Below are 22,246 nucleotides of genomic sequence, written 5' to 3'. Positions count from 1 at the left end.
CAACTCTCATCACCACAAAATTTCTAACTTCGTGATAAAGTAATACCTGATGATTTTTCAAGATCTCACATTCAAGTCTGAGCAGCGATTCTCTCACTGTAATAATACTGCCTTAAAGCACACAAAGCTAAATATGAGGTTATTCACTGAAACTTCTGACTTCAGAGAAAAAACCCCTCCAATTCCTTGCTTTTCTGTTATCTCAAAAATACAGTTAAGTACATACCGGCAGCCTTTACTGTATCGCAATACAAAACCTTTTGTGACAGAAGTCTTTCAAAGATCCTTAAGAAATGTATTAAGTAGATCATTAAGTTTATGGTGTACAGGTTAGAGGGAAGGGTTATCACTTGTTTGTTCTTTGAAACCTGCTATCTGTGTGTCCTGGGACAGTAGTGGGAGTTCGTCTACAAAATAAAGTGTTACTTACAGGGTTGTACTGAAGGGCAGACACATATGCCTGTACTGCTCCTTCCATATCACCTGCAGCTACCAGCGCAGCAGCCAAATTAATATATCCATCAATGAAATCTGGTTTGAGGCGTAGTGCATGTCTATAATGTTCAATTGCTTCTTGTAGCTGTCCACGTTCCTTATACACATTGCCTAGATTCGAGTAGGCTTCGGCCAACAGTGGATTCTGTTTAATAGCCAAAGTGCTGAAGTGAGCAGACCTGGAGAAAATTAGACAAGTTAGCAAAAAAAAAAACCCAAACACCCACCAAAAAAACCCCACTCTTGACTTTCAGTGTTTCCTGTTTACCTCGTTACTTAATGAACATGCATGCTTAAGTGAGCCAAACATACAGCCAACAAATCTGGACTTACACAGCTGCCTTGTATGTTTAGCTTCTAGCTTAAACTATCATCCCCCCTGTTCCTGTTTTAGATTCTACTGAAGACAGACAACTCTCATTTACAATCAGTAGGATTCAAGTCGCCTCGCCAAACCTGAACTCAATACACTTGGAGAAAACACAACAGAAATCCTGTGAAGCCTCCTCCAACATTTGTATGCTTTAAGCAATGTTCCACTTGATACTCTTTTCAAGAAGCAGGACACAGCTGACAGATGCAGATGTGAAATTCTGTTGTATCCTCCCCCATTTTATTTTCCCATATCTGAACTGTTATTACAACTTCATTCAGAAGCCTATATAAAATAAATCTCAGTCAAAAGTTCTTACTTCCTTCACCAGCACATGCAGATTTACAGCTACAACAAGTAAAGTCCAAAATGCTTGAGGCACAGAAAGCAAGATCAGGAACAGGCAAGCAGAAAGAATATAGAGACAACTTTCAGATGACAAAAATCCTTAACTAATCATGCCATTTCACAGCAAACAATCAGTCTTGCAACTTAAAAAAAAAAAAAAAACCACAAACCCCCACACTGCAGGTGGAATAAACAAACAAAAGCCTTTGTTTACACATGTAAATACCTCCAGTATACACAAGTGTGGCTGACACTCCAATATTAATGTGTAAAATATTAAAATAACATGAGAATAATGGCAAGGTCTGTTGTTTGTTGTAAAGCTAGCGATTCCAATTTGTATTTCTCTTACCCTAACAAAATTCAAAAAGGAAGAACATTATTTTTGACCAGTCCTTACTGCTGACATGAAGTTAGTCAGTATTTGCGTTCAGTGATTAAAAAAAAAAAATAAAAAATCAATGTAAGAATAGAACTTTTGTCAGCTATGCTCAGTACTATTAGAGGTGCAAACTATGAAGAAAGCTTGACAGAACACAAGTCTCCTACCTGTCCAATCTGCGACACTGGAAGTGAATGGACGATAGTAATAAAAGCACACCAGTATTATCAGGCTCTTGTCTCCAAAGCTGCATGCAGTGTCTCTCTGCTGCTTCAAAGTCTCCTGCCTGATACTCACGATGAGCCAACTCCGCTAACCCTTGGAAGGAAAGCATACGTTTCGTTGGTTCTGGAGAATCACCAAAACATTTAAGGGGGGGGAAAACAAAAAGTTAGATAATGGGAACAAAACAAAAAACAAAACAAAACAATGTGAAAAGAAGTGTACACAACTGAAGGATGACAATGTTTGAAATTACATAAAACACATGGCAGTTTGAACTCTCAGATCTTCATTCCCCAACCTATTACTATGATATTCTAACACTATCTGTTAGTCCATGACTTCATCAGCTAATAATACAAAACATATAGACTGTAATGACTGTGAATATTTGTAAGTCAATCATTTTCCATTAACCTGAAATATATTTAAAGAGATTCCTGACATGATATTGTACTTTGGTTCATAACAGTAGAAGCGCTGCTAACAGAACAGTGACTCTCCTCACTCTCCCCCAAGACTGTAAATCTTGTGCTTTGTAGTACTAAAAACAAGTTCTAAAAACTTAATAGGGAAATGAAGGACAGCAGACAGAGACTTCAAAGGACTTGAACAAAAGAAAGTTTTGCTGTGCCAGTAATGAAAGCCCTTTTCAAAAAAAAAAAAAAAAAAAAAAAAGCAATGTGTAACATTCCTTTAATCCTCTATACTCCTACATTCTCTATAACGAGCAAAAATTCCTTCACAGAAAAAAAAAATGGCCTTGGAATACTATCTGATGAGAGACAAACACGCACTTCAATGATTATGCAACTGGCCTACAGAAGGAACCATTAAACATACAGGGTACAAGAAAGGAGTTACTGCTTCTGGAGGCTTAGCTGGAATGGGTTTTAGCATTTAAGAAACAATTGTGGAGAACAAAATACTTAAATAAAACATCACCTATTTTAGACAAAACAACCTTCAGTGTGAAGAGTAAATAAAATTTCTTACAAAACACGGTTCTGTATTAAAATACAGACAAGTGCAGCTTGGAAAAAAACACAACCATCCATTCTAGAATGAAGTGTTGGCCTTCAAATTCTGCCTTTATAACAATGACTCTTATTATTAAAAGGTTTGATTACTGCAAGTATCTCTTATTTTTCCTCCTGAAGTCCAGCATTTCCAGTACTCTGCAGTTACTTAATTCCATTCATGAAACACTGCCCCCCTGGGCCTACAGAGTTTTAAAATTTTGAATTGAAATGAAACAGATAAATCCTTCCTAATACAAGGAAGCACCTCAATATCTGAGGACACATATTTTTGCAGTCAGGTATTATAAAAATCCTCTTGAGACTCTTAAAGATAGCAAAATAATCACAAAGAGATCAGGTACAGTTACTATCTAGTGTTTATTTTATGAAATTGGGATTGATGTATATTATTTAAATTATTTTCAAAATTGCTTTTTTAGCACTAGCAGGTTTTGAAGATAAGTTTGCAAACACTACATGATATGACTGAAGTTGTTTTTCCAGAAAGATACTTTCTTTTTCCATATTGTCTCTGTCAATGCTAAAAGCTTTAGCTGTTTCACAGAAGTTGGAACTAGCAAAGCTACTCACTTTCAAATACTTGACAAATTACTAACCAAGTATCTTCATCAAGATTAGATTCCTGTTTTCTAGGAGCCTAGGTTAATAGTTTTCCAAACCCTGACTAAGGGAAAAGTGGACTTCAGTATCTGGTTAAACCTACTGGTAATAAACAGATACAACTGTTATTCAACATGAGAACAACAGCACCATTTATGAAAGTCCAAGGTGCTGACAGTAATAATGACACTGGAGTACCAACATGCTGTTCCTCACTCCCTCCTGCCGTTAACAGCCACACAGGTTTAGCCCCTCTGGCAGTCGGTGTATTTTCAAGTTCTGCTGATGGCACAAACATAGGGAAGCCAGATAGAGGAAGAACATGTCCCCTGGACCTAACTGAATAATTTCTTCTTCAAATAAATTTCAATAGTGTTATTAAATTTCAAAGCTAAAGCAAAAAAAACCCCAAAAGTTTATACTTAAATTCTTACGACCACTTGGAAAGAAGCTTCCAACCATTATCTACATGCTACATTTTGCCTACTTAAGCAAAAAGCGAAACTGAAGTTGCAACTCCCAGGGCAAGAGAGAAGGCGGTGCAGAAATACCGTACTTAACACCTAGGAATAAGAATTGCTAACAAAAGCCACTAAAGTAAGTGAAACGCTAAAACTTCCTTTCATTTATCAAGTCTCTTCACAAAACAAACCCCCCAGAAGAGATAAAGCAAACCAATCACTCAGCATAAAATAGCCAGTCATCTACTTCCAAACAAGTATTTTAGCAGTGATCCTTGAGAAGTTCATCAAAAAGTAGTAAGTGGACAGCTATATCACAAAGTTCAAAATGAGCTAAACTTTTAATAGAAAGTTGGCTGGAACAAAAGTTCTACAACCCAAATAATCCATAACACAGCCATCAATGGTTGCCCACTGAATCCATTTCTAAAGAAAATAATTGCAGTGAAGAGTCACAGCCAGAAGAATCCCTTATCAAGTCTTGCCTATATGAATTTATGTACCTAGGCTAACTTGTACTACTTGCTTTGACTATGACCTTGGAAAAGCCTAGTACGTGCTACGACAACGACCTTTCCTGAGACTTCTACAGAATACAAGCAAAATAAAAACCCACACAGAACTATCACAAATGTACCCAAGGCCATTTTTTTCCCCAGAAATAACATCCTAAGCACTTACCATGTGCTCATGGTCAACCTTACATTGAGATAAAATCTAGGCCCAGCCAGGAGCAGTTGCCACCTCCATCTGGGAGGTGGTGGTGACAGGAGCACAGGGCTCCCCAAGCGTGCACACTGTCTTTTCACCTCCCCAGATCAAGGCTGCAAGAGGATGATGCAGCCTCGCTGATGAGACACACAGTTCTAGCTGAGGAGCAATGAAATACCGTATTGCAGCACTTAGCCTCTCCATCTCCACTTCTGTATCACTACCATTTCCCTTTACATCCCATCTGCCTTGCTATCCCATCTTTTTCTCCACAGATCCTTTTTTTTTTTCCTACTTTTCCCAGACATCGTTTCAGCTTTTCATGCTCTTCCTTCCCTCTGGTTACAGAAACCCCCAGAAATCTGGGGGATAAAGCTGTGTTGTCTTTTCATCCTTTCAGTATGCAGAATACTTCTTTTTCTTGCTCTATAAGGAAAGTGAGATTTGTCCTCTTCTCTCCCCCGTCCCTCCACTTCTGGATCTGTAAACTAAATGTAGGACAAGATGTTTCTTAACTAGAGCACGCTATCTTACTGTCCAGAAAAGCACTGTGCTTCTCGGCTATGCCACAGAAAACGACTTGCGCCTTAAGTGTAGCGAGATTCTAGACCAGTCAACGTACATTTTGGGTCAGGTTTTTACCCTCCTTCGTCCTCTACAAAAAGGCAGTCACCCGATAATCGGATAAACATAGCAATAAGAGAGCACCGCACTAAGATTTAATCGCGCCGTACTCCTCCAGGAGCGGCTCGCAGGCTGCGGCCGGGCAGCGCTGACAGGAGCCCGCCGAGGGACGAGCCCGGGCCGAGGGACGAGCCCGGGCCCGTAGGCAAGGGCAGACAAGCACAAAGGCAGCGGGGGCCGCGCCGGGCGCGGCGCCGGGGAGTGCAGCCCACCGTGCAGCCCCGGGCGAGGGCAGGGCCCAGCCTCCGCAGGGCTGCGGCGCTGCGGGCCCCCGGCGCGCCCGTCCCCGCGCGGCAGGCCACGGTACCTGTGCTGTCAGCCACGTTCCCCACGGAGGTCGCCATCGGGAAAGGGGGACGGTGAGGCTCTGGTGGACACAGCCGAAGGGCCGCGGGTGCGGAGAGGCCCACTCGGATGAAGTGAGCGGCGCAGGACCGAGCTGCCCACGGCCCCAGCGCGCTACGGAGGCAGCTCCCGAAATGGCGGTAGCGGAGGCAGCAAATAACCGAATGGCTGCTGCCGGAACTAGCTCCCTCCGGCAAGTAGTCCGGGCGGAGCCAACTAGCGGGATCGTATGGGGCCCTTGTGCGGCGGATGGACTTCTACCGGAACTTCCTCCGTCTCCTTCCGCCAAGCCCGCCCTCCGGCAGGCAGGCGTGCCATGTACCGCAAGTTCAGCTTTGTCAGCTCAGGTATCCTTTCGCGCAAAGCCGTTGCGACAAACGCAGCGGAACTGCGCATGCGCAACCGCCCTCCGTCGTGCGGTTTCCCCCGCACGTGGCGCCCGCGGTACATCCGGGTGCCGGCGGCGCGGTGCCTGCCGGGAAAGCAAGGGCGGGAGCGAGCGGGGCTCCGCGGGCCCGGCCCACGGCACCTGCGCTCACTAGGCAGCCGCAGCGGGGCGCGGAGAAACGGCAATAAAGCGGCGCGTCTTTAAACCTTCTCGAGTTTTATTTACATGGACGCAGTCGGTGGTACAGCAGAATTTCACACAGAACCCCAGCGTCTGTACATGCTTTCCAGGCAACTGAGAATGAGGAATCTCCTGTGAATAATGAGCCTGCTTGAAGGCTCAAATTACCAAATTCTGATTTCTGGGAGTAATTGCAACTTTAAAAAAAAAAAAATAGGGCAGCTGTTTACTGAGGTATTCAAAGTAGTCAGGCAATTATCAAAACCAGTCTGGGTCCACGCTGTGGAAGGAAAAACCTTCCCTTCTGAAATGAAAAGTGTTTTATAGTTTTTTTTATCACAACAGTAGGTATTTTATTCTGAGCAAGCATTTTTCTCCTGACAGACTTGAATGTATCCAACAGGCCAGTATTTATGAGAAATTATTTTACATCTATAAAGACTGAAGAACAAACCATACAAATCTTCATCTGGATTCTGGAACTAGTACCAGTTACAACAACCAAAAACTTCAGCAGGGCACGCTTGTCTAAAGCTTACTTTTCACCATTTACTCAGTCACATAACATGTTTTATAATTGATTAAAATATTATATAAAAAAAAAATCTACTTCTTGTTAACACAGTCCACACTACACTGTTCCTTATACCAAACTGGGACAAGAGAAATTCAGGAGCCAAGAGTAGCCCAGTATGACCATCATATCAGGAAAGGGGGTTTATTCATCCGAGTCCAGGTCACTGTCTCCTGCAATAGAATGAAAGTCCTCACTGTCTTCCTCATCCTCGGACAGATGGACCTGACTTAATACGCTTGGCCCGCAGCGCTGCTGTTCTTCCTCTTCCTCCTCTTCTGAGATCTCATATCCTCCAATACTGCTGAAACTAGTATCTCTTGTGTTGGATTTTGGGTCTGGTTCTTCATACCTGCCATAACTAGAAGAAAGAAGATACTCTTACTATACCATCATGTCAAATCAGCTGCTGATACCGATAATTCTGTATTTAACTCCTGTAAAAAGTCCCTGGCTTGAAGTCCTTGTGAAACACTCGGAACCACTGTGCACTTCAATTCTGCTAATGGCCAGCTTTTTAAAATAAAAAAAACAGTTCTCCTGATAAAACAATCATCTACCAGCTTGCTCATCCCTCTCTGATACACTCAGGGCAGGAAAAAACAGATTGCTCCAACACCTTCCGTCTGTCACCTTTACTGCAGACAGCCCACTATCATCATCTTCTCTAGCATTTTCTGCTGACTATTGTCAAGGTACTGGGCTGGACCGACCATTTGCCTGACCCAGCATAGCTACCTGTATGATAATTTATTACGTAAATATCAATAATACTATAAGGGACTGAATTCCACGAGTAGAAAAAGAAGAGAATCTAATGCTAATACTCTACAGAATGGCCAGAGAAGGAAGAGTAGGTCAGTATTCTCTCAAGTGAATGCAAAAAATTAAAGCTGATATTGCTGTACTTGTCATTTTCTAATAATGGAACTCCTTCCAAAATACAGAATATGCATATTCCTATTCTTTTGGACTTCAACTAAGCAGTTTCCTTTCAAGTAAGGAAATGCTTATTCTAACAGGAAAAAAACCAAAACCCATGGAGTTAATCAGCTAAATCATCTTTTAACTTCAAAGACATCTTGTAGTTTCCGAGACAACCTATAAAAACCTTTATTTGTCCTGCTTTCAAAAACCACTATGTACAGGAAATTATCTAACTTACAAGAAAGAGTATTTAATTTAACATTTTTATTAGTGAAAATCTAACAGCAAAACCAAATTTCTGTCAATAAGTAAATTGCAATTATGATAATTATGGTTGCAACACTAAAAACAGTGACAAAATAAAAGAAAAAATGAGATATTCTTCAGCTTTTTATGATAAACACTTCAGAAATCTCTAAGAGAAGGGATTTTGTTTTGAATAATTATTTTAACAAGATTCTCAGCTATAATTACCTGATATTACTGTCCTCCATAACATGAGATGTCTCTCCACCATCTCCTTCATAAGACATCATGCTTTCTTCATTGTCCATGCCCATTCGTGTGTTCTCTTGAAGAACATGAGGTTGTTTAGGTCTCACTGCATTGGGCTCCACATCCGAGTCACTGCCACTCTCACTCAGTTGGATAGCTGACATTTGGTCATAAAGCAACAGTTTTGTTCTGTCAGTTACATACCCATTGTCTTTGTTTAAAGGCTACAATATTGACTGTAAGGAATGTATACAAAGTAGTGCCTCCACAAGGGTAGCAAAAAGGGTATCTGGGAGGTGATACCACTTACTGAGTACCCAATTCTGATGTTATTCAAAAGCAATTTCATTACCACCATTACTCAAAAAGGCCTTATTTGCTTGTCTACTCTGAATAATTCCCCCTTCTTCGCCCCTAATAATTTTCAGAAGCCATTGCTAAATACCACTATAAGCTTTTCTGCACGGCAAGTTTTTTAGTAAAACAGGGAAATAATCTGAAGAACCTCCAGACACCTCTTCCAGTTCTTGATAACATTGACCACGCTGTTTCATATAAAAATAAATATTGTGCTTTTACTAAATTGCCCATTCCTGGCTCTGCACACCAAATCATAGTCCCAGTCTTTTCAGAACCATTTGCAGTTTCACTTTATGAAATACAATCACCAGATCTTGTCTTAACTCTGCTTTCTTTTGTGTCCATACTTACAGCACTCCTATTCCACTTCGTTTTCAGTTCCATTTATGTTCATCCAGTTTTCTCATCTTGCTTTTTGGTGTCTCTTCCTTTTTGACTACTAGACCACCTGGCCTACATATCCCAATTATGCTCTACGCTCTCTACTGCATGTTTTTGTGATGGAAGCATGAGATTAACTGGGTTTATTAACAACCAGTTCCTATTCAACCTTTTATAAAAAAGGACACCTACATGAGAAAGGATTATCTCCCTCTTCATCACTCCCATCATCATCATCCTCTCCATCCGACATGAGCAAATCTTCATAGAGGACACTGGCCTGGGGCTGCTGGGCTGATCCTTCTTCTTCATCAGCAAGGTCACCATCTGCATCTTCAACTTCCTAGGTCATACAGAACAGGGATAGTGAAAATCAAACAACATATAAACTACTGCTGCCATTTCCAGTATATGCCTATTATTTATCACACTGTTCATTCTGAAGTATTCACTCATTTCATAATGCTAACATTTTAAAACTACATTTAAGAGTCTAGCTATTGCTATGAATACTGCTGTCTTCCAGGGTGGCAGACACAGCAGACAGCCCTTATACTATGGAGACTTCTACAAGTATGCAAGTCAACACGTAGACTGTGGCTGGGATTTCCATAAATATACTCACTGGGGCTGGAGTCTTAGGTTTCCCATCATCATCCTCATCAAACCCTTCAATATCTACGTCAGAGTCTTCCTCGCCCAGCCTACCTCGCCCTTGGCGCATCTGAATGGGAACACAAATAGCAATACCACTGAGGAAGGCACTACTGAAGGCACTACTGGATATAAACCAAAGGGTATGACTGACATCTGGACCACAATGATGGTGCAGGAGTACAGGGGGGAAAGACAAAAAGAAAAATATATGTATATCACTCTCAGAGCAAGGATCCTTTCGCTCTTTATTCCAAGATCAGAAAGCACACGGTCTCCACACACTTTTATCCTGATGTGCTCATCCTTGAAAAGGGAATCTCCAGCCTTACAGCACCAGAGTTCTTTGTTTACCTAGCTGTATCTGGAAAATACCACTAGATCTTAAAAAGTGCTTATTTTCACAAAATATTTTAAAAGCAGACAACAGTTTCCAACAAATCTTCTCCTGCCCTTCTCTCTCCTGTTCTTCCCTCAGTCACCATGAGTCCAAGGTAGCGAGGACACGCAGATTGCGTCCCAAAGACTATAAATTGAAAGTCTATAGAAAGCTTGAAGACTTCCAAATCTAGAAGGCATTCTCAAAGCTACAGACAGCCACTATAGACAGAACTATTCACATTCAATCTCTGTTTGTCTGGATTGCTCAGAATAGCTCTCACTAGTCTTTCTGGTACTACCTTCAGTCTCGTGGCCCTCCTCACCTTCTTCATCCTCCTGGTAATTTATTTTCATGGTCATATTACTGCATCTCATTCTGCTATTCCCTCTCCTCCAAGAATTTTTTTTTGTTTAATACAGAATAAAGACTAAGGAAAAATATTCTGTGGTTACTTAACAAGTTCATTTATAACGATTTATAATCGTTATAATGAATATATAATATTCATTTATAACCTGCTTTTTTTTTTTTTTTTTACAACTACAAAGTATCTTCAGTGGCAACCATCTCTTCCTAGGTGTTTGTACAGCTTCTAATCGTCACTAGATGCAACCATAATAATCTAATTATCATCTTCCAAATCTGTAGAATATACTTCACCATTTCCCTATTCAGAATCAACAAGGCATGTTAGCCCTTTATAGCATGAGTCACCAGGTTTCTACTCCCAGAAGTAGTGAAGCAAACAAATATCTGGCCTTAGGCAGATTCTTTTCCAGCTTTTGATTCTCTATTCTTTGTTTTGCAGCGTCTCAATTCCCTGTGCTCTTTAAATTTTTCCTTTTCCCTGAGAGCAGTCAAAATGAAGGAAATTGCATAACTTCTGAAATGGATTCCCTTCTCTGCTTGGGAAACCTGCTGATCTTTGTCACCTGTTTCCTACATAGTAATTGCCTCCTTTCAGTAATTTGCTTATACAACCCAACTCTCCAACCACATGAAAAAATGGAGGATTCTGACCTGAGTTCCTCGCTTCTCTGGGGTAGTGATGGGAGTGTCCATAGCAGACAAATTGCTCTCATCTTGATAGACTGAAGCATCATGTGACATACTGAGGGAAGTGTTGGTATCATACAAATCAGGTGGCTAAAGTATATGTGGAGACAGGAGACATAACATTCTCAGGCACTGAACTGAGACTAGAACAGTATCTTGAGGCGCAAGACTGGGATTTTAGGACTAAATGCAATATGCATTTGTGTTTATATTATTAAACACTGTTTAATCAAAATAAGCTTTTTATTCTTAAAGAACAAACATGGTAAAATACAATAGCTCACAACCTCAGGTTTGAAGTTTGCCAAATAGCAGATTTTTAAATAGAAGTCAGTACTTCTATGCAATGCAATCCTACAGAGGCCAAAATCGTAAATGGACTCCAAAAGGATTAGATAGATTTATAGAGAATAGGCCTCTCTGTAGCTCATAAATACAATGGTCCAGATGCAACACCAGTTTAAGGTGCCTGAACAGCCAATTGCCAGAAGCAGAGAGGCTTCACTGTAAGAAGGATCACTGTATGTTTGCATCCACTCACTTCTGGTCCCTGCCAGAGACAGAATACTTGATTACATCAACCTTTGGTTCGACTCAGCACGGCCCTTTTAATTTCCATTCCTACAATGGAAATGGTGTTGCAACCACAAATGCTGCTATCAGAACTGAAAAACATCTATCACATATGAAATAGCAAAGCTTCAACTTTCAATCAATTCTATGTAAATCACTGGCTCAAGAGTCCCTAAAGCTGACAAAAGCAAGAAAAAAGGGGGGTTTGGATAAAAGCCAATCTGTAGTTTGCATGCCACCTGACCTCTGAAGAGTTAATGAGGAACTACAGATTAGGATTTTGATAAAATGCCCTTATAATACACAGTTTATATATCATGACAATCCTGAAAGTGTTAAGAGCAGCAGCAGCAATACCGTTTAAATTAGGCAAAACAGGCTTCCTAAGAATTTAAACAGACATGTAAACCACAGACAGCTCTCTACTTGCTGCATTTGCTTTTTATATTCTGGAGTCCAACTCCTGAAGATACATATGGGGAGATAAATATTAGTCATCATAACAGCATATGAAATAAAGGGAACCAAAGCCAAGCAACCATCACCAGACCCGCCATCTGTGACATCAAGTTTGGGAGTGTGGGAAGCGCGAGTGTACCTCCAGCCAAGAAGCAGAGGGAAAGGGTGGCTTTCAGATGACAAGTTCAAGGGAGAAGCTCAGGAAGCTCCCTCCTTTAGCAAGAACTGAGAAGGAGCAGACAACTAATAGGCAGTTCACTGCTCAGGCCTCTTCTCCTCTCTCTTGATCACCAACTTGGAAAAAATCAGAACAGGTAATACTGCTTTTGGGAAGGAAACCATCAGATAGAAGAATGACATTTTTGTCCCTCATTCTCTGAGGTATTGGGATCATCCTTGATTCCATCTAATCTTCCTTGAAATCTGTCAATAGATAGTTTCAACAACTAATCTCCAAAGTCTCCCTTGTAGCCTGACACTTCCCATTGCCAGGAAGGTCTTTTTCCATGATATGTTTAAGTATTCCCACCCCGTTGAATTCAATTATCATTCCTAGCAAGTTCTTTCTAGCTTCCTAAAATGCTACATTTTGGGGCTTTTTTTTTGTGGGAAGAGATGGATGGAGGGTGTTAAATACTGCCCCAAAATTGTTTGTAGCCTGCTATCCTGGCTCCAGCCATATAATCTTTGTATACTTATTGCTTAAACAAATTTTAAACTCATTTTTCTCTTAAAAATAATCTTTATAAGTTCTTAAATTGTTCCTGAACTTCAAGCCCCTCTTTTCTGCTCTGACTTTACTAAAATTAAATGCAACTTTCCAGATGTAATCACACCAGACTTGCACAGAATAGAAAAATTATTGGTCTACAATCGGAATGAACAACTGCAAAGAAAGCTTTGCTCTGTCTTCCTATACTGGGTATACAACATTTGAATTTTGATCATTCAGTTGTTAGCAGAGAGATCCTTCCCAAGGCCTATGAACTTCAACAGTTTTTCCAAATAAACAAAAGGCACATCTCAGACACTAGGACGACATTCCCTGAACCATTACCTAATTTATCTGGCAAATTCCAAAGGTAATTTTATTTTTCAGGAATGAACTTGTCATTCCCGGTGAAAGATTTTTACTGATGTTTTTAAAAACAACCAAACACCCCGAGGCAAGAAGAAGCATTAGGGAAAAAAAAAAGCCTAAATAACTTATAAAACTTTGCCAAACTGTAAACACTGAAAAAGCTGTCTGTCATACAATCTCCAGTATAAATTATGCTTCCAACTTGGTCTATAATACATACAAAATAACTGATACACACAATTGTCTTCTATAGAATAATAATGGAGAGTAAAAAATGTTATTTCCATTAGAACCAAAATAAAGAAATGTAAAGAATCCCACCAAAGAATGCAGAGGAGTCATACTTCGCTGACCATATTAGGCAGTTTCTTTGCTCATAGCAATAAGCCTCATCAAGAGTATCCCCACCAAACAGCTCTCTGGCTTCTCAGCACTACAGTATTGATGTTTTTTCCTCATGTTCTCCTTACCTTTTCACTGCTTGCCTTTTGAGGGTTTCTAACTGCTACACTTGCAAAGTCTTTGAAGTTCCAACCAATATTCAAGTTGTACCTGACTGTACAGAGCTCATCTTGAGACCAGTTTTGCAAGTTGCTTGGGAAATTACCTTCTTTGTCTTAGGTATCTCACTCTCTGAAGCATCATAACCGCTTCTCATATTTATCCTTAAAAAATAGCTGTTAGCACACCATCCAAGATACTCTACTAAAAGACAAACTGCAGACAGATGGAGAACAGTAAACAAAGAGGCACCTCCAGATCAAACATCCAGGAGATTGAAACTAGAAGAAAGGAAGTGAAAACTTTGCTTGGTCACTTGCCTGTGGAGTGTAGGGACCAGGGGTCATAGGATCAAGACTTTCCAGATCTGCCTCCTCTAGTGCTGCTTCCTTAGCAGTAGAGATGTCTCTCTCAAGTTGAGTCAGATGCTCATCATACTAAGAACAGAGAAGCTTGCTAAGGTTGCAGAACAGAAAACTCAAACATACGAAACTATTACAGTAGAGTCATCCACATACCTCAGCTAAAGTTTGGTAACAGATGTTTACAATCTCCTGGGCTGTTTTTGTGTACTGACTGTCTGGCCCTGTAGTAAGACACAAATCTCTTTATGCATTCTGACATTTGCTCAGTTCCAGCTACTGAGACAGAAAGACTGGTTTTGGTTACACAGCTCTCATGACACAGGTCCCTAAATCCCAACACATTCTGATCTAAGGAGAAATATAAAGCAGGTTTCACATTTAGCTAACAAAGCACAACCAGTTTGTTCCAGCATTAAAAATATGATTTAGGAGACAGGAAGGTTGTACCCTGTCAATCTCAAGGAAATTCCCAGAAACAAGTCATTGAAGCAAAGATGTGTACTGAACAAGTAGAAAATCCTCCCCAAATATAACTGCCCCATTCTGCACAAGATGGTAAATAAAGCACCATGTGACAGTGAAAACATCACTGTTCAAGCATCTCTTTTCTCAGCAGGAAAGGAAAGCAACAATCAAGCTGAGGATTCACAGCTTCAGGCTTTGACAGCACTACAGAACAGGTGCCCAGATGTATTCATTTAAGTACAGAAGGCAGCTGAAGCCTTATTTTCACCACCTACCATTGTACTTAATGCTGTTGGCAAGGATGAGGTTAACATCATGCAGGAAAGTCTCTCTGTTCTGGTATTTGTGTTTGGAGATATTCTGGAAGAGATTGTCACCTGGTAAGTAATCAAATCTAAACATCTCTCAAGTGGCTGCTCAGTTCAAGCTACACACCTTGCGGATAGTCTCCAGATCCATTGGATTAGCAATCACCTTGTAATAATCAGGAACAAACTTTTTGTTAACTGGATGATGAAATGGCCAAGACTGAAGGAAAGAAAACAGACAAGTTTAGAAAGCTTCTGTGTAGAATTTTTTACAGTTTGAGCTACAAATTTCATAAAGCAAGTCTCCAGAACTGATTAACACTGAAAATGTATGAGAAGTATTTATCACAAGGCATCCAATCATTTAGCTTCAGGACAGAAATACAAAAAAGATCTACCAGTTGGATTTTTAACTAAGCCTGTTAATACCTGTTTGACAGTAGGAACATGTAATACAAAATAATAATCATACAAAGGACTTTTCTATTTAATATCACTGTTTCCTCCACAACATAACTGCAGTGTCCAGCAAGAACACTCATTGCTTGTACAATAAACAAAGAATATAAACCTAGGTCTGATCTCACAACGGGGGCTATATATACCAATTTAACAGTTCATCATGGTGTGACAGCATAGAAAAACTCAAATCTGTTTCTAAACATCAGAAATGAGAACTTGGTGACAACAGAGAATGGAACCAACAAAGTTTTAAAGAGGACAGGCATTAAGCCCTCTCTCATGCAGTCTAACCACTACAGACTCTTGTTCCTTACTCCATTCAGACACAATACACGTTGTAGGTGACTGACACTGAAGTCCTCATCTGTGCAGTTTTATTTGGTAAGATTAAGGGTTGGGTTTTTTTAATACTAACAAACTAGTACAACACTGGGTAAACCTGATCAATTAGAAATCAGTTTGTGTTTCGTTTGCACCTGAAAACTGTACCTTTGCAGAGTGCTTTGAGATCTACCAAAGCAAGTGCTATAAGCAGCAGGAGAGGAGTATGTTTTATAATGACCACGTTTAATGAAAATCAGTGACTTCATACTAATGGGAGGTTCACACAGGCACTATCCGCAAGTGAAAGCAGCAGCAAAAAAACCCGGAACCCAGCCTTCACTTCTGGACCTTTGCTCCAGTGAAGGGGGTGAGTACAGGTGTGTCTACCAGTCAGAAGATCACAGGCTAACTCCCTGACAGAGAACTCAACCACAATGTAAATATACAGCCACAGGGCTATAATCAACACATTTTGCACATCACACACACACTCTACTCAAGCTACATACATCTGGAACTGCCATCATCTTCTGAGTGACAATGTTGTCCAAAATGAAGGAAAAGGCCACTTGATCATCATCATCCAAGAGGGGATTAATGGCTTTTTCTAATCGAGCCAGTTTATCTTCCTTCTGCAATAAAAGTACACATCAGTGGCTGACCCTAGATTAATAACTGTTAAGATCAGGATACTCTGTCCCAGATACTCCCATTGACCCTTTTATGAAGACACTTGTAAATAAGGGGGGGGATAATAGCCTAGATATAAGCCTACAAAGAAGATAAAGTAACTAGAGTAACAAACGAGCATCTGTTTTCTGAGAAAGACTCCAATGTGAACTGTTTAAAGTTGTAAAAATTCAAATACACCCCAGGATGGGGGGAGGAGTTCCCTTATTCTTCTACTCTCCTTAAAGCCCTGTGTTTTGCCTACTCACATCCTATATCCTCAAACTCCTCAACCACCCCTCACCATCCCTCCCTCTCCACTCTGACCACAACTCATTCACAAGACTTGCCTCCTTCAGCTTTTCATCACACAGGTCCAGCATGGACTGAGATATCTGTGTCAGTGAGTGCTTTGGCCCTGCAAACACACAGCAAGTACAGTGAGATACTTCAGCCTGATTAAAAAGGCCAATTATGTCACAATATGAATTAATCTTTGCTCCTAAAGCATCACTGATTGTATTTCTAGCACAATTGGAAGTATATCCTCAAGTATATTCTCAATACATACAATTACTGAAGCTTAGTATGGATTTTATATGAGAGAAGGTTATTTGTAGCAAATATTCACACTTCTGGTATATATTCTGTTACAGTTTGGAAACCCTATGGGAAAGCAGCTGTGGCTGTAGAAGACTGGCCTCTAAGCCCTCCACCTTTGCCAAACTTTCAGAGTGTAAGTCATGAAATTTCTGTTTCCTTCACTAAATCCAGTCAGTGAAGCAGAACTGCTAAGGAAGGCAAGATGGACATTTAAGGAATATTCAGGAAACCACAGCTTTAAATAATTTCATGATTCCTCAGACATGGAAACAAGTATTTGCAACAGAACTATGAAAAAAATTCTCATTTATTAGGACAAAACAGGGACTTAGCCATCAAAATAATAAAGGAAGCAGTAAAGGCCCAAAACCAGTGCTGTCAGTGTCACCCCGAATGCTGCACAGCCCAGAGAGGCTCAATGCAGCTGGGAGGATTTTTTATCTGTCGAATGAATACTTTTTGGACAAAGACCTTTCTATCAGCAGTCAGAATACAGCTGACCTATAGTTGCTCAATGAATCAGCACTTTTCCCCAGCAGATGCATGCTCTACTGCAGAATCTACGCTTTTTGTTTTTTTTTAAACTAGCTTTCTGACTTTTGCAAATGGGGAAAAATTTATTGCAACTAAGAACCAAGATATGCAAAATCATTACAGTAAACTCTACTCAAAGCTGCATGCTCCAAGGCAATGGCTTCAAAAGGTGTGAACTATTCCTATTTGTATTGCAAGATTCATTCACTAAAGCATAATATTGAAAAAATAAGTTCGCAAGTATCTCCCCACCGATCCATGTCTGAAAGCAAAATGGAAGGACGCTCATAATGTAGTATACTGAAAACAATGTTTTGCTTAGCTTCACCCTATACGAAGGGGATATGCAGGACTTTGCTTCAGTGCAGTTTGACTTAATACATGCACCAGTGTCTTCAGTCATTGATAGGTCCATAACTGAACTTCAGTTACTACACCATAGTCATCATTTAGTTATTGTTAAATGCTAGGGTCCACTTCTTTCTTATTTATGAATTAGCTCATTAACATTAATATAGTCTTTCAGGTATATCTGGAAAAACATGTTTATTGTTGCCATCTGATAGGTGAATTTTTTCTGCTTTTCTGTTGCTTTCGTTATTTCTGAAAGTAAAAGATCTACACCTCATACATGTACAACGTTATTAGCAGAAACACAGTTTCCCTGCGTTGTTAATAGCCTACCATTGTATGTCGCACTGTTCTTAACAATTAGTTCCAGATGTTCTCTGAACTCTTCTCGGGATGGGTACTGCCGCTTACGAACATTTTCACGCAGGGTCTGTAAATCCATGGGCCGAGTAATAATCTTATAATAATCTTTGACAACTTTTGGATTTACAGGTGTATGAAAGGGGTATGTCTGAGGATGAAAAGAAAAAAATGAATGCTTATCAACACAGTACTAGCACAGCTAATCTCCAGTTTAACCTCCACAGTTGAATAGGCACTAACGTATAAAACCTTTACACAATCAGTGTAAGTGTAATCCCTTAACTGCACCAGGGAAAATATGATAAGCTCAGCCCCATAGTGGCTATCACTTTCTTCTACAAAATGTTCTTTAATACCATTATGAGAAGAAAAATCTCACAAAGAATTCTCAGATGGTATTTTTGGTTATGCAGCACGCAAGTCAAGAAACTGAACTTTAATTTCTCATTTCAACTCAAATCTTCCATTTAATCTTTTGATTTTGCAAGTTTCTGGTAAAATCTGGTTGGAAACAGTGAAGTACACAATTTTCTTCAGTGCCACATATATTAAAAAAGTATTCCACATTGCTACATCGAGTGTTATGCATCTTTTTCTGGTTTTGTTGAAGGGAAAAAAAAAAAAATCACATCCCAGGTTTTTAATATGTATCCACGCAGAACATTATTTTTGAACATTCAACATTATTTTCTGATATGGATGTTTTCATCTCAAAGATTCTGAGCTGAGGTAACTTATGAAATAATGCACACCAACTGTGTGCAGAGCAGGGGGAAATGGGGTGGCACACCATTCACCTGAGAAAAGCCTAGCCTAATTTTGGTGTCTACCACACATGACCTACTTCAACCATATTGCTTAAGACACAGGTTTTTGGTCTCATAGCTTAAACTTACATTAGGAAGATCCCTTATGTCATTGATGATGCCCTCCAAGATGGATGACAGTGTCACCATGGGATCTGTTCGCCGTCGGTGGATAGATTTATGAGGACGCTAAAGAAATCAGAGGCAGAAAAATTAAGGCAGTTCCAAGATGCAAAATATTTACCCACAGAAATCCTAGGCAATTTAGTTTATTCATTTACTGGGTAGGTATCTGTGTTGCATGCAGAGGATGCACAGGAGTAGTAAAGAAACTGGCCAGTTGGTACAAACAGAAACAGAGATGCTGCAATCAGCTCAGTAACACCTTCACTCACATTCAGATAATCACAGTGAACGGTTGTCCCTACTCGCCGCTTCTTCTTTGGAGGAAGCTGCTGTTTAGGAAATTTCAGGACCAGTGATTTCCTGCGAACCTCATCTGCACTAGGTAAAAACAAAAAAGCATAATACTTCCTCCAGCCCTCTTGCGAATCAAGACCATTTGTCCCCCAGTATTGGCTCTAGGCTCATCTGCCATAATACCAAATACACAATTGAAATACTGTAGTAATAGCCTATGTAAAGCCCTGTCACTTTATTCCTGTGATTAATATACATTAGTATTCTGCACTAAGCTCTAAATTGTTTTTTCTTACTACCCATCGGTATCTCTGCTTCTTTCCTTACCTCTCAATCAGTTGTTTTCCCAGGACAATTTTTGTTCCTTCTACTTTGATGAGTTCTTCATTATCATTGTGAATGACTGTTTTTTCCAGCTCTTCCTCCTGCTCCTCTGTCATTGCAACAGGATTAGAAGGTGGGGCATTTGTTTGGTAGTAAAGAGGGCAGAACTTATTAGTCCTCATATGGCCAATTGCACCACATGCTCCACATTTTAGCTACAAAATATAAGAAAGATTACAGATCAGAATTCATACATAGGCTCCTGGTTTAGAGGCAAAGTATCATTAAAATCCCCTAGTCAGACCTTTAGCACATCACTAGAACAGAAAACTTCTCCAATACCCAAGACCCATTAGCATGCTTTACGTATGGATATGCTTACTTTCAAGTCTGGACGCTCCTTCATTTTCTTGGGCTTCTTTTCTGGAGGACCCTTGAGTTTCTCTTTTTCTTGGTTCCGTTTTAACCGACGTAATTGTTCCTGGATCCTGCGCCGCTCCTTCCGCATTTCCTCACGGTGCTGTTCATCAAATAGAGCAAATTTTCGTCTGGCAAAAAAACAAAACAAACAAAACAAAACACACAAGTTTTTCATCTGAGTTGATGATTTACCAGGTGCTCTTCTGCCAGGTCAATCACTGCACAAAATTTGTAATACCCTCCAAAGGGACAGCCATTAAATGTCTCTCTCTCTACACAACTACAGTGCCGGGCTTCTGCGCTCAATTCTACATTTCTTCATACTGCCAATAGAATGAAATAGTCTACAGGCAAAGTTAAAAAGAAAAAAGAAAAAAATCACATAGGTCATACATGAACTCTTCATCCTTGGTAGTCCGTATTCGGCAGTAGGCATCAATAACAGCAGGCTTCCGAACTGTCTCACACCTCACATATTCTTTCCCATCCTCATCTCTAAACGTGCGATAGATTTTGAGGCGGCGGCCAGTGGCAGAGGAATTAAGGCTGGTTACAGAGGCAGTGTCATCATCTTTGTGAGAGTTTGCTGAGGCTCCTGAAGCTGATGCTACAAGAGAGTGTTTTATTTATAGAATCACCCCCCAAAGCCCCAGCCATTAAATGTCTCTCTCTCTACACAACTACAGTGCCGGGCTTCTGCGCTCAATTCTACATTTCTTCATACTGCCAATAGAATGAAATAGTCTACAGGCAAAGTTAAAAAGAAAAAAGAAAAAAATCACATAGGTCATACATGAACTCTTCATCCTTGGTAGTCCGTATTCGGCAGTAGGCATCAATAACAGCAGGCTTCCGAACTGTCTCACACCTCACATATTCTTTCCCATCCTCATCTCTAAACGTGCGATAGATTTTGAGGCGGCGGCCAGTGGCAGAGGAATTAAGGCTGGTTACAGAGGCAGTGTCATCATCTTTGTGAGAGTTTGCTGAGGCTCCTGAAGCTGATGCTACAAGAGAGTGTTTTATTTACTTTTAATTTCTTTCACACTGTAGAAACATCATTGTTTAAATACAGCAGATATTTTTGGCTTAAAAACTTCCAAGACACAAATTCAGGAAAGCCTAAGCAATAAAAGTCTTTCCCTTGGTTGTTCATTTCTCTTATCATGACATATATCAATCTGAAACAAAGGTAAGCTACTGAATTATCCACATGGATTATAAAGCCAGAAGGAACAGCTACAGTCAACAAGGACCCGCAGATGCCTAAGTGCAACCTGTAAGGCAACTGCAACATGGCCCTGCAGATTGCTTATAGTTACAGTGGTGTTGATCATAGGTATGGAGATCTGGCAGAAACTGAAGGTCAACAATTATCCAGTTCTCCAACTAGTGTTACAACCACAGTGAGCTAGCCTCATCTCATGTGACCACAGAATCTTTCCAGCACCATCCATAATCTTGGTTGAGAGATTTTGTTCAAAATAACACTGGATATCTTTTCATAAGGCAACAATCATCAACAAATCTTCCACATATCCCTTACTAAATTATTCCAGTAATTATTTAATTAGTAATTTACTCCCAGGCTGGGTTTCCAACAGCGACAATAATGTCGACACAGATGCAGCAGAGCTCAACTTTGCTCATACACATGCAACAAGTAACAGTGATCATGAGCACCGTCATACAGACAGAAGTTCATTCACAGGTCAAACACTTTTACCTGCCAGTTAGGGACATGTCAAGTTCTGTTGGAGAACAGAGAACGTATTAAAATTAATACGTCTCCAGGAGATCCAAATCTGGCAGCTGCCCAATTACCTCCCAAACACACTGCTACAGCGCACAGTATAACAGACACTGCTATCAGCCTACATATTGTGCCTATCTGTTTCACATACATAGCTGTGTTTACACACAAAATCCAATTAAGAGTACCATAAGCTGGTTGCAGGAACTATTTGTGAACACATCTTGAGAAAACTACTCAAAAACACCCCACACCCCCACCCCAAAAAAAAGGAAAACTTAAGCAGCAAGCAGCAGTGAATATCTAAAGAAATACCAGAGTAGGTTTATAGTTCAAAATAAGCAAAGCTATGGGGCAAAGAAAACACTTTAAATGCATTTTCAGCCAGTAACTGCTCAGGAGAA

General features: G+C 40.2%; 2 protein-coding genes across 8 annotated transcripts in view; both read right to left on the bottom strand.

The window, feature by feature from the left end:
* OGT (O-linked N-acetylglucosamine (GlcNAc) transferase) overlaps positions 1-5,986 on the bottom strand; it is a 29,732-nt gene extending 23,746 nt beyond the window's left edge. The window contains exons 1-3 of one of the 4 annotated variants that reach the window (XM_009287631.2): positions 5,627-5,986; positions 1,766-1,946; positions 431-674 (exon numbers count right to left, since the gene is read on the bottom strand). In XM_009287631.2, the coding sequence (XP_009285906.1) occupies positions 431-674; positions 1,766-1,946; positions 5,627-5,663 (462 nt within the window). In that variant the 5' untranslated portion in view covers positions 5,664-5,986. Of the gene's footprint in view, positions 1-430; positions 675-1,765; positions 1,947-4,605; positions 4,623-5,626 lie in introns of those variants that run through there. The other 3 variants (XM_009287632.2, XM_019474204.1, XM_009287633.2) reach the window with 3 other exon arrangements.
* Positions 5,987-6,573: 587 nt separating this feature from the next.
* TAF1 (TATA-box binding protein associated factor 1) overlaps positions 6,574-22,246 on the bottom strand; it is a 33,947-nt gene continuing 18,274 nt past the window's right edge. For 2 of the 4 annotated variants that reach the window (XM_009287628.2, XM_009287630.2), the window contains exons 24-40: positions 20,883-21,096; positions 20,052-20,217; positions 19,673-19,884; positions 19,321-19,429; positions 19,016-19,114; positions 18,090-18,267; positions 16,619-16,686; positions 16,109-16,231; positions 14,941-15,033; positions 14,781-14,865; positions 14,194-14,261; positions 13,996-14,112; positions 11,026-11,151; positions 9,595-9,693; positions 9,162-9,312; positions 8,208-8,385; positions 6,574-7,167 (exon numbers count right to left, since the gene is read on the bottom strand). In XM_009287628.2, coding sequence (XP_009285903.1) covers positions 6,951-7,167; positions 8,208-8,385; positions 9,162-9,312; positions 9,595-9,693; positions 11,026-11,151; positions 13,996-14,112; positions 14,194-14,261; positions 14,781-14,865; positions 14,941-15,033; positions 16,109-16,231; positions 16,619-16,686; positions 18,090-18,267; positions 19,016-19,114; positions 19,321-19,429; positions 19,673-19,884; positions 20,052-20,217; positions 20,883-21,096 — 2,303 coding nt within the window. In that variant the 3' untranslated portion in view covers positions 6,574-6,950. The remainder of the gene's footprint in view (positions 7,168-8,207; positions 8,386-9,161; positions 9,313-9,594; positions 9,694-11,025; positions 11,152-13,995; positions 14,113-14,193; positions 14,262-14,780; positions 14,866-14,940; positions 15,034-16,108; positions 16,232-16,618; positions 16,687-18,089; positions 18,268-19,015; positions 19,115-19,320; positions 19,430-19,672; positions 19,885-20,051; positions 20,218-20,882; positions 21,097-22,246) is intronic. The other 2 variants (XM_009287629.2, XM_019474205.1) reach the window with 1 other exon arrangement.

Source organism: Aptenodytes forsteri, unplaced genomic scaffold (assembly GCF_000699145.1).
Source record: "Aptenodytes forsteri isolate BGI_AS27 unplaced genomic scaffold, ASM69914v1 Scaffold265, whole genome shotgun sequence".
In the NCBI taxonomy this organism is placed as follows: Eukaryota; Metazoa; Chordata; class Aves; order Sphenisciformes; family Spheniscidae; genus Aptenodytes; species Aptenodytes forsteri.
Note: the sequence above shows the minus strand (reverse complement) of the source record. Positions and strands in the feature narration are given on the sequence as shown.